This window comes from Aythya ferina (assembly GCF_964211825.1).
Source record: "Aythya ferina genome assembly, chromosome: 4".
Taxonomy (NCBI): domain Eukaryota; kingdom Metazoa; phylum Chordata; class Aves; order Anseriformes; family Anatidae; genus Aythya; species Aythya ferina.
This window is the reverse complement of record NC_140300.1, coordinates 73,041,133-73,062,167: the sequence shown is the minus strand read 5'-3', so window position 1 is coordinate 73,062,167 and position 21,035 is coordinate 73,041,133. Positions and strand designations below refer to the sequence as shown.

At 44.5% G+C, this 21,035-nt stretch overlaps 1 protein-coding gene and 1 long non-coding RNA gene across 2 annotated transcripts in view; one reads left to right on the top strand and one right to left on the bottom strand.

Moving 5' to 3' along the window:
- The window catches only part of ELOVL6 (ELOVL fatty acid elongase 6), a 59,481-nt gene extending 55,853 nt beyond the window's left edge, over positions 1-3,628 (top strand). The window contains exon 4 of the mRNA XM_084518676.1: positions 1,265-3,628. Coding sequence (XP_084374802.1) covers positions 1,265-1,689 — 425 coding nt within the window. The 3' untranslated portion in view covers positions 1,690-3,628. The remainder of the gene's footprint in view (positions 1-1,264) is intronic.
- LOC311436473 lies at positions 1,759-8,828 on the bottom strand. Its single transcript, XR_014692883.1, has 3 exons — positions 8,556-8,828; positions 7,767-7,875; positions 1,759-6,338 (listed from the first exon to the last, which is right to left on the bottom strand). It is a non-coding gene; the product is annotated as an uncharacterized lncRNA (long non-coding RNA).
- Between the last annotated feature and the right edge of the window lie 12,207 nt (positions 8,829-21,035).

Genomic DNA, 21,035 nt, shown 5'->3' with positions numbered 1-21,035 from the left:
ATGGGAAGGAGGAAGGAGTGATTTAGCAGCCTTCCAGCTTTCCTTTCAGAGGATGCCCTTACGAAACCTCAGAGGGCTGCAGAACTCACCGTGTTCAGGTGTACAGCAGAAATAAGTCTTTACCTTTCAGCAGAGGATTTGATTCAGCAAGTTACAGCACGGCAATTCATCAGCATAAACGCAGCGAGGGGACAGACACCAGTTGTTTTGCTGTGTCAGAGCCCTTTGGTTTCCTGCTGCTTAAAGTACTGCAAAACCACTGAAATCGAGTTTGTTTGAAACTAGAAAATGTCAGCTAGAGCTGCACGTCAACAATAAACTGATCATGTGATCACTTATTAAAATGTGAATCAACATCTTGCAGCTAATGAGATAAACAGAAGCATTATGGCTTACTGCAGACCTAGTGCAGACAGTGCAGTTTCAGTTCCAGCCATCACTATTATTCATAATTCGGATTTTCAGGGATACGTATATGTAGAAATAAGGCCCCTGATTCAAAGCTTAGGGATCTTTTTGGAATCACTGTACAACAACAAACAAATAGCATACGTATATATATTGTATCTAATTGGGATGCTCAGTGCAATCACAAGAAGCAGAAGAAAGAAAAAGGCAGGAATTTGGAATAAAATCTACTTTTCTACAACGGTAACAGATTTGCAGAAAAGGATATGCATTTCATCGTGAACAAATTTCTTTCTAAAAGCATTTTTCTGGCAATTACATACCTTTCAATAACGCAGGTTGAATATGCAATAGCTTTTTGCATAGGAACTCACAAGACGCTGTTAAATGTAATCAGGATTGGCATGCAGGTAGGCACTTGAATGGCAGGGCACTGCTGCTTCCTCCTTGGGTTTTCTGCTCTCTGTTTTTCTCTTCTGGTCAGTGTGTGTCAGTCTGACAGCCTGAGGTGATGCACGTACATCCACCTGCGTCACTTCAGGCTTTGCAGGCTGTGTTTACAGCAAAGACCTGTGGAGTCTTCAGGCAGGGGTTGTCCACACAGCAAAATGGGGATGCTCTGGTTGGGCATAAATCGCAGAGAGATAAGACCCGAGTAGGCTGTCAAATCAGACAAGCTCTGAGGTCAATAGCTGAGGTGTTTTTTCGTGCTCCAAAAGTGTATACTGCAGCAAGAGCAATGGGAAGAGAGCCTTGCAGAATTCAGAAACTGTGCAATTGTTCAATATGTTTCTCATTTCCTCCCCTCCCCTTTTTTTTTTTTTTTTCTTTTTTTTTTTCTTCTTTTTTGTTACAGGAGATACAATATTCATTATTCTTAGGAAACAGAAGCTCATCTTCTTACACTGGTACCACCACATTACTGTGTTACTTTATTCTTGGTATTCCTACAAGGACATGGTGGCTGGCGGTGGCTGGTTTATGACCATGAACTATGGAGTGCACGCCGTTATGTACTCTTACTATGCCTTGCGGGCTGCTGGCTTCAGAGTCTCACGCAAGTTTGCCATGTTCATCACCTTGTCGCAGATCACCCAGATGCTGGTTGGCTGTGTGATCAATTACCTGGTCTTCTCCTGGATGCAGCACGGCCAGTGCCATTCCCACGTGCAGAACATCATCTGGTCCTCCCTCATGTACCTCAGCTACTTTGTGCTCTTCTGCCATTTTTTCTTTGAGGCCTACATCGGCAAAACGACAAAAGCAAAGAAGGTTGAGTAGTGGTAGAAATGAGACAGAAGCCATAGCTCAGGGTCATCAAGAAAAACAAAATTATAAGAAAAGAAAATGGCACAAGGATACACATATATGTATGGTGCAGATCAAACATGGCAGCTTAGGGAAAGTTAGCTTGGTTTAACCCAGTAAGTTTATGATCCTACCATGGTGAGGACTCACTGAAATCTACTCTATCTCAAAGGACTGCTGATGAAAGACTTCTTCCTTCTTGTACCTGTCTGCTCTTGAAAAGAAAGGAGAAAAGGAGAAATAAGAAAAATAAAAATAAAAAAAAGGAAAGAAAAAGAAGAGAAAAGGAATCATGTTGAGGGGGGGAAAGTACATGAAGTAAGCTTCCCTGGGATGGAAGAGAGACTTTTATTACGAAAGTCGAGTTTCTAAATCCTTTCTAATAGTTTTTCAGTGTTAAACTTGAACAAAACAAAGCAGAGAGGTGACAAAAAAAAATCTATCTACGATACCAGTAGGATTGCAAATTTAAAATCTTTTCCATAAAAGGTTAATACGTTTAGCCAAAACCAAACCCAAAAGGATGTCACGGACACCCGTGTAGAAGTGGTTGAACGTCATCGTGGTTGTGAACGGAAGCGAGACGAGATTGATTTCTCCGCTCTGTACCGTGCCAGGGGAGCAGAGCTGGAAGGCAGTCACCTCGCTGGGGTGGCAGGAAGGAGCAGCACTCGTACAAGAGCTTGATGTGAAAAGATGCACTGTTGCAATACATATCTCAGCCGAGTGCATTTTCCAAGTGCATTTTTCAGCTAAAAGCAAGGAATTTCTGCAGCAGGATAAGTCATAGAGGGTTAAATCAATCAATATTTGCTTAATTACCAGGGGCTAATAGCAGATGAATGTTCAGGAAGGAGGGAGAGGCGACTCCCCGACCATGATTTTTTAAGAATTAGCCGCTAATCTCAAATTAACCCGCAGCGACACGGAATCGAATGGGGGAAATGAGAAGCCAGCCCAGCTGGCGAGCAGCGAGCGACGTCTCTACCCACTGACTTCAGAGCAGAGCCCGCGGTGCTCACCCACGGATGCTCGCCCTGCGCTTCTGTGGCTCTGGGAAGAGGCAAGGCGACCTGCCAGGCTGGGCGAAGATGTGCCAAGAGCCCTCCTCTGGTCATGTGGAGATACTACTACAAAAAGATGCTCGGAATAGGTTTTTCTTGAGATTTGTGTAGGAAATCAGGCTGAATGGAGTGATTTTGCTGCAACGGCTTAGCTCTAATGTCCAGAGGGAATCGTCCTTCACTAAACGTGCATCTCTCTCTCTGCAGAGGCTGTACCATCAGACTGACCACTTAAGAAGACACGTTTCTTCTCTGAAGTCAGCTACAGAAATAAGGAAACGTATTTCACTCTGAACCTTAGAGAGCTAGTTGATAACAGCCATATTCTCTCAAAGACGAGTAGATTGCATTATCTGTGATATTCCAGTCCTTACGAAGCCAAATAAAACGTGTAAAAGTTCCTAGTATTTCAAAGACGCAAGTATGTAAACTTGATGTTAAATGTGTTAATGTAGTACTCTAAATTGTATCAGTTAGGTAGCTTAACTAAACAATTAGAAGAACTAGATCAACAAAATAGGGACTGCTGTTCTGCGTAGGATATACACACCTATAACTACACCCATATACACATCCTGTGAATTGTCAACAAGAAAAAAAGCCCAGTGGCAGAGAATCACGTTTCCTGGCTAATGCAAAAGATTGTCATTAATTTCCTTGCTTTAATTTGAGATTGTACAGTGCAAAGGGTTTCTCTTTTTTTTTTTTTTTTTAATTATGATTTTTAGCTTTAATTGTGCTGTCATTCAAGAAACAGAGCTGCTTTAGTATCTTGTTAAGAGATGACAAGGGCTTTTGGTGTCTCATTATATACAAAAGAAAAACAAATAAAGTTACATTCCATGTTATGTGAATGGTCTTACAAATCAACAAGCCTCCGTAGGCTGAAATCATAATTACAACAAGCAGAAAATAAGTTTACATTTGTGTTATTTAAGTTATTGATGTGCTGACGTTATTTTTATGGTACACAGCAAATAGCAAAATGTGATATTCCGTAATGAAGCTATGATATTCATTAATAGGACTACTGTATACATGGAAATATTAGACAACGCCAATTAAATGTGTAAACCATTTTGTTTTACAGCTTGGGAGTAGATAATTATAATGCTGAATGAGCCTTTTTCCTCACGCTTAATTTTGCCCTGGCTAAGAAGCGGGTTATGAAGACTGAGTAACAGTGGGAAAAGGCAAAATTCGAGTCACCTACCTTTAGATGGGAAGTGTTGGTAGAGGCCCCATTGTGCCATGCACGGAGCTGCACACATCCCCTGGTAACTGGAGGCTTGCAGTGAACAGCTTAAAAAAAAAAAACACAAATAAACTTTACAAGTATGAAGCAACTCTTAGCTAGGTAAAGAGCTGCAGCCAAAGCTGAGCGGGCAGCAAACAGGGTGGGTTGCTAGTGAGTGCACAATCAACCCACCGTGTTTCATACACCCTTTTCCTTGATTGCATAAGAAAACAAAGAAACAAACAAACGAAACAACCAAACAAGCAGACAAAAACCATTCTGTGCGTCCCTGATGGCAACACTGGCAGTGCCGACACTGACTCCAGCGGAGCAGGCGCTTCACCCCCCGTTAGCCCATTCTCCAAAAGCCCTCGTGGGTGCCTCTGTACTGTTTGCTCCCAACCTGCCCGCCTCCCTGCGAGCCTTTGGGGGGCTTGGAGGTGTCCCCAGCCATGCCAAGGGCCGTGTCCCTTCTCTACTGCCTGGGCAGTGGCTGCAGTGCAGGGACCGACCCACCAGGCCCCCTCCAGACGCAGTACAGATGTGCTCCACATATGCAGGGGAAAATGAGGCTGAATTCAGTGGGAGTCCAAGGGGAGGACAAGTCTGCAGGCGAGCACACATATAGGGAAGGGGCAGCAAGATCAGACAGGTAGGGGACAAATGAGGGTTCACCTCCCATCACCCTAGACATTGGGTGTCGTGCCACCACTTGCTTCAGGAGCTGGCGTCCCAGCACCCACAGCTCTGCCCTTGCTGTCCCACACCATAGAGATCTCCCTCCAGTGTTCTCCACTGGAGTCAGATGTGGGAACTGGCATTATGGAAGTTGAGGGTAAGACCAAAGCCAACACAAACTGTTTTTTTGTTTTGTTTTTTTTCCTAACAAAGTGCACGCATAATATTTAGACATCACATCCAACCCCCTCACATGTACCTGAACAGCCAGGCAGCCAGCCCTCAGGCAGTGACACCTCCGTAATATTCCAGCTGATCCAACCTAAACACGGCTAATTGGGTCCTCCTTACTCCTGGCTGGAGCCGTGGGGGTCACACTTCCACACTTCTCTGTCCCCTGGCAGGGCTCTTATTTTCCTTAATGATCCTCAGAAAAGCTGCAGTTGTGCTGCATTCACACACACCTTGGGGAACGCAAACTTCACACGGCATACCAAAAATTACAGGGCCTGTGGCAAGGAGCACAAATGCTGGCAACTGCTGAAGTCAGGAAAATTACACCGACAATAAGGTCAGTCTGCCAGGCCAGGGTCTGTGTCTTGTGTTCTGACACACTGATCCAGTGTACCGAAAGAAAAACAGTGCAGTGGGTACAGGCCTGTGCTTAGGCAGTTGCAAGCAATATTTGGTTCTTCCCGAGCACTGCTTCTGTGCAGTGAACGTTTAAAGGAAAATATTTTCAGCTAGTTAGGGAAACAACACGAGGCTGGGTAGTTGGGAAGCCTCCTCAAGCTGTGCCCGTGATGAGGGGGAAAGCTCTCACGCTGACAGACCTTGACTCAGGGCCACAAGTGATGTGCGTCTGGGGTCACTGATAACACCAGAGTGGCTGCTTCCCCAAGACATCTCTCACCAGACTTCACAGGAAACGAATAAAAGTCTACTCACCAGATAAGGGCATGAGCCTGCAGAAGGCTGGAGGCAGAGGGGGGCGAGACCTTGCCCCTGAGCCGAAAGCTGTGGCTGGTTCGGGGGAGCAGAGGCCTGAGCGGGTGTTGGTTTTCTTTCCCTTAAGGAAAAGCCTGGGAGAATGGCACCTCGGGGATTGATACCAGGCTTTCGGGTATCAGGCAGTGATACCCGAAAAGCCTGGGAATTACACCTTGGGGATCGATACCAGGCTTTGGGGTATCAGGCAGTGTAAGGCAGCAGTTACTGTGCCCATTAAACAGCCGCCTCATGGGCACGTGCCAGATAGAGCACATCAGTGCAGTCGTATCTGCAGTATTGGCACTGTGCTGTGCCTCAGCACGAGTAACAGAAGCAGTTATATACAACTCATAAACACAGATATTCTCCGAGTTACAAAAATGGCTTTGGTCAAGGGAGGAAGCTCAGCAGACTGCAGACCCTACCTCGCTAGCTCAGGACCTGGCCGAATACCCCCTGAAAATGAGGTGGTTGGTGAGGTGCCCACTGCTTTCAGCGAGCTCTGCTTTGGCCCATCACAGCCCAGTGGCGGGGCGATGCCAGACCTAAAGCCCCCTGAGTTTGGCTGATGGTGCCACGAATCACTCGGGGCAGCGCTCAGGCCCCGATGTCGATCCTTAGTCATATTTTCCAGCCTCGCATCCGTGAGTCCTCTAAAAGAGAAGAATTACAACTTGGTGTGTTTCCACGCTTTTACTTCCATGCATTTTCCATTCCATTTATTTTATTAAAAGCAAGCTAAAGGACAACTCCCTGTCCTGCTGCCACAAACGCTCCACTGCAGTCAGTGCAGCCACACGCGGGCACAGAAACCTTTTGCTTACGGGGGCAAGGGCAGGATCAGTGCCTTCTTGCAGACTTTATTTTCTAGCAGAGCAACCACCGCAGAGTAGAATATGATTTCTTAAGTTAAACACAAATAGGACCAGCTCTGCACAAGAGCACTACAGCTAAGGGGGACCAGGGGCCTCCCCAGTGCATCATAAAGCTTGATAAAATGCTGCATGAAGTGGGATTAGAGAGCATTTCCCAATGGGTAAAAAATAATATTCCCCTGAAACAGCAGCTTCCTGAGAAGTCTCACATCTGTCCAGCTCTGGAGAGCTTCAAACAGGCCTGTCTGCTGAAGAAACACAGCTTTGATTGACTTATCTGCTTTCTCAAAAGAGCCACTACATGCTTTAGGCTTTAAGGAGCCTTAAAGCTCAAGCTAGATTTCTGTTCAGAAAATAAAATAATAATAATAATAAAAAAAAATACAAAAAAAAAAAATACATGTACAATAGCTGGGAGAGAATAGTATGAGAAATATCTTTATTTTACCATTTTCAAATGGCTATTTCACTACATAAAAGGAAGTTTTTATTTTTATTTTTTTTGGTATATTGATATTCCAAATAAAATTTTAACTTTTGGTTCAAAACAAAATACCTCTCTGTGTTTTATTGATCTGTAACACCCATCCAGATCTCCGTGCTGCCAGCAAGGAAGAGGAGCCGTTCCCTGGCAATGGGACTACACCGCAGCTACTCTGCCTGTCGCTTCCCAGCAAACCTCTGCCCAGTTCATATTTTCACATGCCAAGCATTATCTGCCTTTTCTTTGTGTTTGCATGTGTGCGTGAATCTGTATGAACTGAGTGTAGCTCAGGCAGTGCTTGGATGTCCTGTTTATTTACATTTACACTTAGGAAATCCCAATCTCTGCATCTCCCGTAAGAAACAAAACCTGAGCCCTCACGTGTCCCTTACTGCATGAGCATCACTTTTACCCTGTGCCCTTCCCGGCCCTCGTGATCCCTTCCTGCTGCCCAAGGATGGGAAGGGCAGATCCCTGCCGAAATGCTCCCATCCCCACCACAGGCTCCTGAGCAAAGGCACTGTGAGCTGGAGGTGGAGGCAGGAGGGCAAAGCATGGGGGGAGCCCGTGATGGGCACATGTGGGGCTGGGAGATGAAGAAATCGTTGCTCAAATCCTTCCTGCTACACCAGCTCAGCCACGGTACCTAGCTCTGCTTGCACATCCACCAAACCAAGGGGCAGGTGATGAAGAAAATTGCACTCAGGTTTCCCACGTCCTACCTGGACAAAGCTGTCCGGAGCCTCTGGTAAGAGAGAAATTGCAGAGCGTGATGTTGCCTGTTCAGATCACGCTGTTATAATTCACCATTCACAGAGATACTGCATTTCCCTAAAAAAAAAAAAAAAAAAAAGGATGAAACACCAATGCTTAACTGCATGAGCTCCAGTGTAAAATGATAAGAAATTTAGCTGCACCTGTTTAAAACAAGCCACGTGGCTTCTTCTGTGTTTTACATCTAACTCACCTAGCCGTCAAACTGGGAGTGGGTAAAGGAAATAAAGGAAACTAATAGAAAATATTGATTTTGGAGTGTGTTACACAGAGTAATTTATTACTGCTAAAAGCACTTCAAAGGTCCCAGATAAAGGGTTTGCAGGGGTGGGGGAGTTGGTATTTTTCTCATTTGGGATTTTACACAAACTACCAGGCATCCTAGGTTTGGTTCAGCCCTGTGTTTGGGGTGGCTGGGAGATGTACAATGCTGGCATTTACACCCCGGTGGTGGCACAGGAACTGCTGAGGTCATTCAAACCCTTTCTCCCAAGTGCTCCTTCGACAGGTAGCTAAATACAGTTTAACAAAGGCCTTGCTGGTCACCTCTTCTGCTCTCTCACTTGAGATCTTTTGACTTTTTTTCAACGTGGCCAGAGAGCATGGGTGCAGGAGGTGTGCTGGTCCCAGCATCGTGCAGGCATAAGGAAAACCCATCCAGGAGGTGTGTGACACAGCTGGTGGGGCAGGGCAGAAAGCTGTGCGAGCTAAACATTGGTAATTACAACTGTACTCACAGAACAAACTTCCAGGTTGACTGCTCCCATTGCCGTATCTCTCTCTCCAAGTGGACACCTCCAAGCCGATATATTCTCCGCTTGATCTTGGGCTTTTCTGACGTAAATCAGGCAGAGCCTGTTCCTTCAAGCAGAAGAAGGACACCTAAAATGAGAGGTGGCGGCGTGCCAGGATCATTGCAGTCAGCATATAATTGTGGTGGGGTGTATGGATTTACATACAGAGGCGGGGGACACCTGCCCTGCTCCAAGTGCCCGGATCAGAGAGCAACCCCTGGCAGACAGAAAGTTATGGGCAACAGAGCTTTGAAGAGAAAACAACAACGACAACAACAAGAGAAAAGAAAAAAAAAAAATAAGTATCTGACCCAAAGTCTCTGTCACACCCTGGAAAAACCAACCCCTGCAGTGCCTCATGCAAGGTTTGGCACTGGCTACCTTTACTGTTCAGATTCTGTAGAGATCAATAAAACCTATCAAAAGTACGCGTACATTTATGCACAGAAACACCAAAATATATTAATTGCAGAGCTCCCAGGTGAATATTTGGTGTCTGTTGGAGCTATTTTTTCTAAAAGGTAGCACCTGAGTTTGCTCGTAAAATCAGAAGGCTTTTAAGGGAACATATAACTGGCGTTTATTTATTGTTCACTGCTTGCAAGTATCTGTTGCAGATCTTGAATTTGTGTTGCAAGCAGAGCTGTGAAATTGCAACCAAAGTATGAAGTGAGTTTACAGAACATGACTTTTTTCAGGATGCTACCTTCAAAAGGCCTTGTCCAAGCCAGCATGCAGCATGCACTTGCCACTGCTCTGTGGATGTGCTGAAAATAACTCAGCAGTGAAAAACCCACAGCCTGCAGCATGATGGGTGCTCAACAGACATGAACAGCTTGCTTTTACGCAGGTGTCACTTGCTTTTTGAATGAGTGAAACAATAACATCGGTTGAAAAGAAAAAGTCCAGACCATTGTTTTAAGTAAACTGTCCTTCAGCCCTGCTGATAAGCTTAATGCTACAGGACGGCAGGCTCTGCAGTTTTAAGAGCTGCCCTGCACTTATGTAGACCTTCCTTTGCAAATACATCAAAGAAATGAAAGTGCTCGGGATAATAACTAGCAAAGACTCAGCACGTGCAGAAGCCAACAGAGCCGAGAGTGTAGCATTGCAATGTATCGGACCAATTCATTCTCCAAACTCTGGACATAGGATAGAAATAGCCCATCTTCGTGGTGAGATGTGTCTAAGTGCTGTAGCCGGTCAGCTGTGAGCCTGCTGTTAGCCACAGCATGTTTGTAGATGGATTTTAGTGGTTTTTTTTTTTTTTTTTTTTTTTTTTTTTTTTTTTTTTTCTTTTTCCCTCCTGATAACACTGGGCTGAAGTGCAGTCACTGATGAGCTCTCAACACCGGTGGCCCCATTTACATCAGAACCAAACCCCGTTATCTCTGTCCTCACCATATGTCTGAAGTAAACACACTGAAATTTTCAAACTTTCTTGGTTTTACTGAAATTGCCTACATAAGACAGACATCTTCTGGGCAAGGCAGTGGTGGTAGTTTTATGGGTCTCCAGAGCTTGAAGTATTCATTTAACATTAATTTATTTAACATTTCCTGCAAAGTTCTGCTCAAATATCTGCTAGCTATCCCTTTAATTCATCATCTCTTACTCTTTTTGTTGGCATTCTCCATTTAGATGCAGAACAAGCCTTCACTTGTTCAAAACTGTACAGTGGTATTATTCACTGACTTCCATAACTCTTTACAAGGGCTTCGAGTGTGAAACTTCCAGTCCCGTTGCCGCTTGGCTGAGCTATTGCAAGGCGTGCTCGCCTGTATCTATTCCTGTCCATGGCAGCAGTCATAAATTGCACCAGAGGAGTACAAGCAGTCTTCCTTGAATTCACGCAGACTGTTTACACTGTTAAGCAATGTATACCTTACAACGATTCTAACTCTGTAGAGGGAGGAACAATTAAAACGACGAAGTCGAGTTAAATTATAAAACTTTAAGGAGCAGTATTCATTAAAGAGTGACTCATCTGTTCTTTCTTTAAGCATCTTCCTCAGTTGCAGCGTGAGTCAGATATTGTTATAGTTATTACCAACACGGAAAACTTCTAAAGCCAATACACAGAAAGACCCAGATGAAAATGTGTTGGTACTTTAACTACAGCTGATCTCTTCATTGGTCATGTAAATGGTTAAACAAGAGACGATCTGTTCCATATATACATATTTCACAAGCAGGACCACTTTATGAATCCTAAACTTTGGAGTAACTACTACTTTAGCACTTCTTAAACTTGTTTTCAAAGCCACAAAATGCAAATCTCGATGTCCTAATTAGAGGGTAGTACATAATTACTGGGCTTGTGTGATCTCATCCTCCAAGCACGATTCCTCTTCTAGCAGAGCTCCTGCTGCTCGTTACCTCACTCAGGTTTCGCTCAAAGGCAGCTGTCCTCACTCCATGTGGAGGTCACCCAGCAGACATGCACAAGAGATGCCTCGAGGAATCGCTCCTGGATGGTGGGAGAGTGTGCAGCCGCTCTGCAGCACAAAACGGCCACGGATGCTCAGCCCACGTTCAGGCTTTTCACTGACCTGCCTTTCTCGGTTGCTGCCAACCCTCCCAAAAAGGGGGTGAGAGAGGTGAAGGCACTTGGGATGCTGCTGCCTGCACGTTCAGAAGGGGGAGAGGGCTCTGCGGTGTCCTGTGAGCCTGCGTCTGGATTGTACCTGGCTGCCTCCTCTCTCCAGACATGGTGCTTCGCTGAATGAGGGGTTATTTAGCTTCCTTCTGCCTGCTAGACCTGGAAACCACAGAAAAAGATTATTATTTTTTCCCTAAAAACTTTCTGGAATCTGACATTTAGGGAAAAGAAAAAAAAAGATCACAGCTTTCATCCCAAAGTGAGATCCCAAGTTACTGTGTTTTCAGCTTTCTGGGCTCGAACTTTAATGGAAGCTTTACCTTGTTCTTGTGCTAACTCCTCTTCCCACTCCTGAGGCATCAGGATTCAAATAAAGCAATTTTTAAAAAAGGATATTTGTTTATAAAATAAAGGAAAACAACCACCATCCCAAACCTGCCTGGGGTTTTGCTATCACAACTTGGAAGGCAAGGATGTCAGTGCTGCAGCCACGCTCTCCCAGGGTGGTTATTTTGGAGGAGCCAGGAGGGCCGGGGCTGCTACTGCAGGGGAAATGAATACCTCACCCAGGCCATCCTGTGAGAGGAGACCAAGAAAAGCAGGGCACAAACCTCTGAAGCAGGTATCAAAGGATTTGTAATTTGTCTGCCCTGCTGTCATTTCATATTCTGTCTCCTCACAGTCGCAGAAGAGAGGGAACACCACTTCCTCGGGCTCGGGACAGGGACTGTCGTGTGTTTGCATCTGCAGGAGCTTGCAGGTGTGCAAAGGGGTGTTCATGGAAAGTGAGCACTGGTGGAAGGAGGCATGCAGATACTCAGTGGGGAGCAAGCAAAGGATTCCTCTCATGTTCCTCTTCTTCCTTCCTTTCTGTCTGGGAGGAGATGAGGTGCTGAGATGCCTAAAGGGTTTCTGCGAGGCCCAGCTTCTAAAACACAACGACAATTTTTAAAAACAACCTCTAAATTAAATGCTAAATATTTTTTTTGGAGAAGCCATGGGAAAGAGCCCTTTTCCTGCACGAGATTCTCAGTGATAAGCACTGGTTTTCCTTTCTGAGCACAGAAACCAAAATAAACAACCCTTGCTGGTGCAGGGCATGTGACCCACGGGCTCACTGGAGACATTTAGCTTGTACTCCGAGATCAAATGGCACGAACAGATAACCCTAACTGAGGTTTTCTGGACAGAATTTGAAGGAGGAAAAAAAAAAAAAAAAAAAAAAAGAAGAAGCAAGTTTCCAGCAGGAGCACCATGTTGCAATGAACCTGCAGTGTGGATGAGGCGTAATTCGGAGCGTGTTTCCACAGGGCAGCGTGGCAGCTGCAGGCCGTGAGCTGAGTGCTCAACAAGGGAATGGGCAAAATGGGAGAGAAAATGCCTGGGAGAACGAGGAGAAAATGCCTGGGAGAGTGCCTGGCTGCCAAAAGCTGCAGAGCTGCCAGAGGAAAGATACCTGCTTGACAACCCTTTCAGACAGGCTAATAAGGGGAAAACCCTCCCAGCCCCCCAGATTCCTGCTCTCTAGGCAAGAACTAAGATCAGGTGGGAGCAAGGCAGGAACTGCAAATGAGGACATCAGAGAGATACAGGTACAATCATCAGAAGAAAGTGAATGTCTCTGTGGCTTTCTTTAATCACCCGGGTATGTAGCCCTAAGGAGGAGGCCAGCAGGCATTCTGAGGGGGCAGGAGTGCTGGTTTTACCCTACTAAAATTGAAAAGTGATGGATGCCACATGGTGCAATGCTGTACTCCCTTATACTATTGTGAGACAAAACCTACCTGATGCTTCCCGACTACCCCCGGAGATTAGTGTGAGCGAGGTGCATGGTGCTGCTGCAGAAATGTGACCCAAACCTGAGCCAACCAACGAGGGGTCTGCCCAGTGAGGCTGTCCTGGGTAACATGGTGAGAGACCAAAGAAATCTCAGCTTCAGGACAATGTTACAGGCACTAAACACGACGGATTCAGGGACAGGGACCATGGCTGGAGTGCCTGCTCCTGTCGATGCACTGGCTACATGAAATAGAAGGACTGTAGTGGGAAAGAAAGCCTCTTCTGCTCACTTTCTCTTCAGCTGCTGGATGTGTGGCAGCTGGTTCAATCCAGTGGTTCTTCAGTGGTTCTTCAGCCATGGGGGTTTCTGTGCCTTGGAAGCTTGATTGCCTGCCAGTTGTTCCCTGTGCTGTACACATGATTTGGAGGAGATCAGGAGGTGCTCACCTAAACTTGTAGATTACCAAGTCAGCACAAGCTGCTAGCAGCATCAAAGCAACAGACCCTGTCCCTTAGACCTGGGGCCAGCTGCTAAGCCATGGCTGACAAAATTTTTGCTCATACTGCACAAATAATACAGGTCAGCCAGCGAGTCAGTGGGAAACACACGTCTAACGCAAATTGGGAAAGATGACAGCACCCCCCTGAGAAGACTCAGAAAGGTACATGAGAGCAGAGAGACTCCTAGGCCAGTTTCCTCCCATCCCCTAGGGATTAAATGCCCAGAGACACTTTTCCTCTGAGAAGTTTTTAACATTCAAGCAAAACTTCTTGGTATTTCATAGATTAACACTGCGTACTGCTGTGAAACTTTGTCTTTGAAGAAACTACACAGCAGGCAAGCAGCCCCGAGGGGCAGAGAAGTCCTTAGGAAATGGGACAAATCCTGAGGGATCCTGGTCCCCTGGGGTCAAGAAAGATGCGTGCAGACTGAGTGAACGGGGGAGAGCTGTGTGAGGAGGCACCGCAGGCCTTGCCCAGAACCGGCCCTGGAGCAAGCATGAGGTCTCTTCCCTTCTCCGTCTGAAGCAGTGGGAAATTGCCAGCAGGGTTCCTGGGAGGTGTGTGTGGGGATTCTGTATTTTTTGTTTTCTGTAATAAAATAAACACAAAACCAAATGTGAACGTGTTTGAGAAGGAGAAGCTCTTGGGAGAAATTAGTTTGCAGAAGTGCTATGGGACCTAACTCTGTGAAACTGTGCTGTCTGCCAATCCTTCTGTACATCACTTGTCTATTCTAGGCTAATGAATTTGTAAGTTTTTCAATTCTGCCAAGGAGAGAAATGAAACAAGCTGCTGAAATACCCGCGCTGTCTGTGAATGATCTTTTTTCTTTTAATTTGAGTTACAGCACAGGAGGACAAAACTCCTGTCGCAGGACTTAGTTAAATTGATTCAGGAGTTAAGGTCACTGGGAAAATAAATTACTCTGCTAACATAAAATGTGGTAAACAAGAACAAGAATTAATGTGACTGTAAGTGATCAATGAAAATAAAAATTAAAGAAAAAAAAAAAAAAAAAAGAAGAAAGAGAGCAATTGAGACTTACCCAGAGCTAATGCTGAGTCCTGGGACTTACCCAGTGGCTTCACTGGAAGTGATTCCTCTCTTTTTGCAGTATGTTTAAAACAATGATGTAAATGATATAAGGAATTTTAGCAAGACTAAGTTTTGTTTTGTTTTGTTTTGTTTCTGAATGAGGGAGCAATCCTGGATCCTTCCCTCCCAATCAAGGACCAGTGCACGTGTCTGCAGAGGGGCATGAATGGCACGCTTTGCTGTTACCCCGTGTTGAATGCTATTTGACAACATCAGAGGAGGCAGAACAAAGAAATATGCAGGTTGCAAACCAGTTCAAATGAAAAAAGCATTTATAGCAAGGAAAAACAAGTACCTCAAACAACAAGTACAAAAATATTAGCACAACTAGGATGTTAAGCTGAGCCTGCCTAGAATACTTACAGTTGTATATGCAGCAGCATATAAAAATCATAGAAAATGAATGGTTTGCGAGCAGCAGGAGATTAAAATACACATTGCACAGGGGCACGCAAAGCCGGTGGGAGTCCTGTCTGGATTTCAATAACCAGTGTCTCCCTGCCGCAGAACCCTTCTTAAATTGGCCATCATTTCCCACTCTGCATCTAAACTGGCCTGTATGTAACCTTCAATCACGCTAGAAATACCTGAAAATAGGTATTTTTGGTCATGATTCAGATCTACCTCTGCATGAAATAAAACAGCTTGGCTTTTCTTTATTTATTTTATTATTATTTTTTTTAAATGGCTATTTTCTAAAGCCTGGTCACGACCAGGGGAGAGCTTGCCCACGGCTCTGCCCAGAGGCAGGCTGAGCAGAGGAGGAGCAAGGAATTGTTCTAGAGTGCACACTTTAGCATTTACAAGTCTGACACGTTTTTGGGATGTATAAATGAAACCTGAAAGGCAACATGCTTACACAGTGGGACTGGCTGCAAGGAGTGGAGTCTGAGCATGGTCATAAGCTTCTCTTCATCTCCAAGGCCCTGTTTGTACAAGTGACCAAATTTCATTTCATAGAGCTTTAATTTTCTACATGCAGACCACTGGTTTAAACATCAAACAAGACATTTCAAAGTAATAAATAAAGCTTATTCTGTGTTACAGGGGGTCAGTTCCAGGTGTCTTGTAAATTCAATTCTAAAACCTTTCGAGGTTTTAGATTAATAATTCCTCCAAGATCATATCCCTGGCGCTATACTTCAGGGTGAGCGCATTTTTTAGCACTTACTGAAACATCCTATGATTGGGAAGGTGGAGAGGCAAAGAGGGAACATTTTGTTATCCAACACAACAATTCTGCACCTGCCGCCTTGAGATGCCTCGTCCAGACACAACCAAGAAATGCCAAAAGCCTCCTGCATCACAAATTTGCTCTCATAAACCCACCAGCGTGTTTATTTGCTAACTGCTGTAAGCGAATTCTCGTCAGACTGCTGTTTTCTGATGCAGGAGCACTTGCACCTGGGTGCCAGGAACCGCACACGTGAGGCCGCTGCTCCTCTGTGTCAAAGCACCCTCTGCTGGACCAGCCGGACATGTGAGTGATTCATAACCCCACAGCATCATCCCTCCTTCCCCTGCCCCAAAAATGGATAAGTAGGTGAAGGGGTTGCCTTCCTCCAGCTGCATCCTGGCTCCAAGAAAAGGCTCCCAATTGCCCCTTGTCCATGTAGGGGACCCACGCCCCGTATCAAAGCTGCCCCCAGGGGTGGCGTCGATCCAGGCTCCCTGTAACGCATCGGGACATGAGTTTATAAAGCTCTTATCAATACGTGGTTGCCTGCAGCAGGATAGCTTCTAGCATGCAAGAAATGGAAGACCTGTGAGTCCCAGCTGGAGAAAAATTGATGGCATTCCCACCAGACTTCACGGTAAACCGAGTTATGCTGTAGTGTCAGCGTGAGCTTTCCTGTCAGGCACTTAACTAGGGTACAAAACCTGTCGTTGAGCACCTAGTCTGACCATAGCAGTCACTCACACAGCCTGTGTGAGAGTCTTCCTTATGGCCAGGGAGATGAGCCTCTTGTTTCAGACCTAACCAAATGGATTATATTCGCCGTGCAATGTTTTACAATACCTACTCAAAATGACGTTTTACACAAGCCTGTAAGTGAGAAGCAGGAAAGCAGCCACTTGCTCTGACTTGATGGAGACCAAACACAACAGCAACTTAAATAAACATAGGGGCTGTGGTTAGTTTGCAATAAATCTCTCCTAAACACGGCTTGCTGGAGCAGTGAGACATCGTCTCACAAAGACTGAAAGTAAAGCATACCCAGTGAGCAACGCCATGAACTGGGGAGGAAGGCATCCGAGCTTTCTGAAAGCGAGAATAAAAAGTAGGTGAAACACATGATTGAGGAGGAAGGAGCTCTGTAATTTTTTAAGGGTTTAAGTGAAAAGAATGTGAGGCAAAGGTACTCAAGGAAAGGCTTACACCTATAAATAGCTTTGCATACGGACTCATTAGCAGAGGAAGGAATTTAATTGATGTTTTTAGCGCAGGTAGGCATCAAGGTGTAATAGGGAGTGATCAGTGCAGAAGAGGTGGCACAGTTTCAGCGAAGAACATTATAGGGTTGGAGACTTAGAAAGAGATGAAGGAAGAAATCATACCCTAAAGGAAGGTAAGAGAAGGAGCAGTCTGTACAGCTGTTCAAACTATTTGCAGTGAACCATCACTCAGCAAACTTCCTCTTTCCTGGAAAGCGATGAAGATTAATAACGTCCCTTTCCTTTGAAAAGGACATTGTAAATACATATTCAAATCTGAGCCCTGAAAAGACTTATTTTCTGGGATGTATGTTCCGCGTGGGCTACAGCAGCTACTGTTTCCTGCTTTACTGCTGCAGATATCATCGCTCCCTGCCAGTCTGATTTCAGGATCCAGGTGGAAAACACGCAAGTTAGTAAAATCTTCTTTGAAGTGTACTTTTAAAGCTCACTAACTTTGACAAAAAGAAAACAACAACAAAAACTCACAAGCTTTGGTTATAGATGTTAGCTAACATCCCATTTCCTGACTTCTGTCTTTAAATTCCTGGAAATGGAAAACTGATGAAAAATCAGGCAGAAGAGGCCTTGCCCAAAGCTTCCACCAAAACTTAGCTCCCTTAACTCCAAAATATTTTCTCAAGTCTGAAGCTGTGCTGCTAACTTTATCCTTTTGTCTCCTCCTTCTTCCTGTGCACTCTGAAAATTTGGCTTTTTCATTCCCTCCAAGCAATTACCTGCTCAGACCAAGGCTGAATCAAAGTGAACTCATCCTGGGCTGTTATCTCAATTCAGCCATGTGGAAATAACTTTTTTTTTTTTTTCATTTTCTGAGCTTTCACCTACTTGAATTTTAAACCTCACAGTTATGGCTCTGCGTAATTTTCCATCAGTTTAAATTCAGTCTTTCATCCACACCTGGAGCTGGAACAACTCATTCTCAACGAGTAATGCATCCAGTGATGGATGCATCCAGTCTCTTTTAATTTGCAGGATATCTGAGACCAATTGCAATTTCCTCAAACGTATTTCTTGTTCTACCATTCCAGAAAGAATTATTTTGCTCCTTAAATTGTAGTTGTAAGCACCATCCTGCAAACATCCACACAAATGTTTAATTTACCAATTATTTCAATAAGTACATGTATAATTATCTACCAAGTCAGTTTGTAAACAAATACTTATTTTCCAGACTGAGACTTACTCAGCTCTGATGGGTCATGCTTGGGACTGGTTCCAGCCCTTGGCTGGGAGAGCAAAAACAGTTGTGTAGCAAATATATGTTTCTGTTTTGCTGAGTACTTTTGCATCAGAGTTTGACTTTAACTCTTTACAAATATTTGTCCCTATAGAGTTTGTTACCGGAGAGCAGACAAACTAGCTGCCTGAACTCACTCAAATTTTAATTCATGGCATACATATTTTTGCAATACCCGCTTTCAAGGACACGGCTCTACACTCTCAGCCAGCCACAAAGCCTCTCATTGAGAGTGCTAAGGCCAAAATCTGTACGATTAAATTATGGTGTTTTCACCAACCTCCTTCAAAGAGAGTAGGAAGGCTTGTTAACAGGTTCATAAATCCAGGTGAAAAGATTAATCCAGCTGTCCTGACATATATGTTATTACTGAATATATATGCTATTGGAACATGGCAAATAGATTTGTGTTTACTGTTATGTGCTGATTGGTGTCACTGTTTCCCAATATATTTGGGGATACGAGATCCTGAACACCTATCAGCGTTATATTCCAATATATCTTTTATTCTACTGGCTCTGGTTAAACATCTCCTGGATTCCTGGTAATACCAAGCACTGGGCAAAATTAACACATGAAGAAATCAGCTATCCATGCTAGCACTCTGCTAGACTTGCTTTTGCACTTATCAGAGGTGTCACTGCCCTGGACACATGCTCATTGCTCTCCTTTATTTAAATGCTCATTTTTTTTCCTTTAAATGTACTTACTTTTGAATGGAAGTCTGAAGAACAACTGGTATATCCTAATTTAACCTATGTAAAATGAAAACCACCTAGCATCCCTCCAACAGAGTTTAGAGCCCAATCTCCTGGTCCCTCTGCAAGAAACACACACTGAAATCTTAAGAGACACTGAACACCTAGGCAAACTAAACAACGAGTGTTTGACAGCTTTATCAGAGCTGCAGTTTGCTCCTCACTGCCCATGGGCAGATGATCCAGGTTGAGGCTCAGCAGGGTCCTGCTTTCTCACCAAAGCCTTTGGCCACCACTCAGGGCAGCACCACACACAGCCCCAACTACCACACTACCTCCTGTGGTTTATAGATGCCGCCGATACCTTCCAAAATCTCTTGATAAGGTTTTCAAAGGTGAGTGCACATAGCTTGTGGATAGCCAGTTTATATAGTCCGTATTATCTGTTTTCATGTTACCCAAATTATTTCCTACTACTCTGTAAGATTAAGAAATGACTGTGGCAAACAGTTTTTAATTTGAATATGAATAATCAAATTTTATTGTAAGAAAAAGAACTTATTTCTAAACTAAGCCCCCTAAATCCTCATTTCTTTTCTCAAGTCACATATTTCAGTGTGGAAATTAAATAAGCTCTTTCTCTCTTCACCTTTATATCTGTCACATTCAAACAATTGCTCTATTCCCTATTCCTCTTGTGCACATTTCAAGAAATTCTTTCACAATTGGTAGTTTGGGGAGAAGATGTACTACTGGAGATGAAGAAGAACGTGTGCAGATCCTTACTTGGTTTTCACACCTTTCCAGTATCTTCTGGCACACTGAGAATTTTGTATGAAAACAAAACAAAACAAAAAAAAGCTGTATATCAAGAAAAAAGGCAAGGCAAGGCAAGGCAAGGCAAGGCAAGGCAAGGCAAGGCAAGGCAAGGCAAGGCAAGGCAAGGCAAGGCAAGGCAAGGAAAGGAAAGGAAAGGAAAGGAAAGGAAAGGAAAGGAAAGGAAAGGAAAGGAAAGGAAAGGAACAATTCAGCACAAATTCCCAAGCATATCAAAGCTGTTGCTACACACATTTTCAAAGATGCATCAAATTGCCAAATTCTCATAGTTCTTCCCCAAAAGTTTAATGTGAGCTTTAGGAGAAACACTGTTTTTAAGTTACATGAATTAGTTCGCAGCTCTTTGTTTACTGGCACTGTCTGGCAGCACTTCAGGCTGAGGTTTTTAATAGTACCTTGTTATGCAGCTTCACAGAAGTCCATCACCTAGTTTTGCAACCTGAATTTGTGCATTTTGACTTGCTAGGCATCAATAACAGACGTGTTTATCACTTGGGAAAAATGTAGGAGAAAACAAGAGAGGAAAGAGTTTGTAGCATAAAGCCATCAGTAAACTCACCTGAGAGGTCTCCACCTTCATAGTGTTCCTTCTGCTGCCTCTGGGCAGTCTTTCTGGCACTCAGGCTAAGCTTCAAATTAAAAGGTTGCAGTGGTAATCCAGGAACCAGAGACAGGGCCTAGAAAAGAAATAGATACTTCCTCAATAACAGTGATATAAAAATGTACTGCCTTCTGATGCAGTTCACTGAAAGCCCCTGTTGGAAGAGACCCTGTGCCGTTGCCTTGCTGGACAGTCACTGACTGGCTGTGATCCTGACATGTCTCCAACATCAGACACATGCTCCAGCTCCCTCAGATACACTTCAAGAAGAAGGAAAAAAATAAATAATAAAAAGGCTTGGTGAGCACACTTGTTTTCAGGATGATGCTACAGGGCCTGTGATGGGGCTGCCGCAGCTCCTCTCTCTCCTCTGCACTTTTTTTCTGGCAACCAAAGGCTGCCAGCAGTGTGGGTGTGTGCCTGTCTCGCTGAGAGATGGCAGCAAACTTGGCCAAGTCAAGCAGGAGGCCTCGGGGGGCTCCCGATTTAGGCACCGCTCCTGGTATCAGGAGTGACTTTTTGTCCACCATGCCTGTTTGTGGAAGCCGCAGCCCAACAAGAGAGCAATGAAAGCACTCCAGGAAATCTGCAGAGAAGCTAGATGACTGAAAG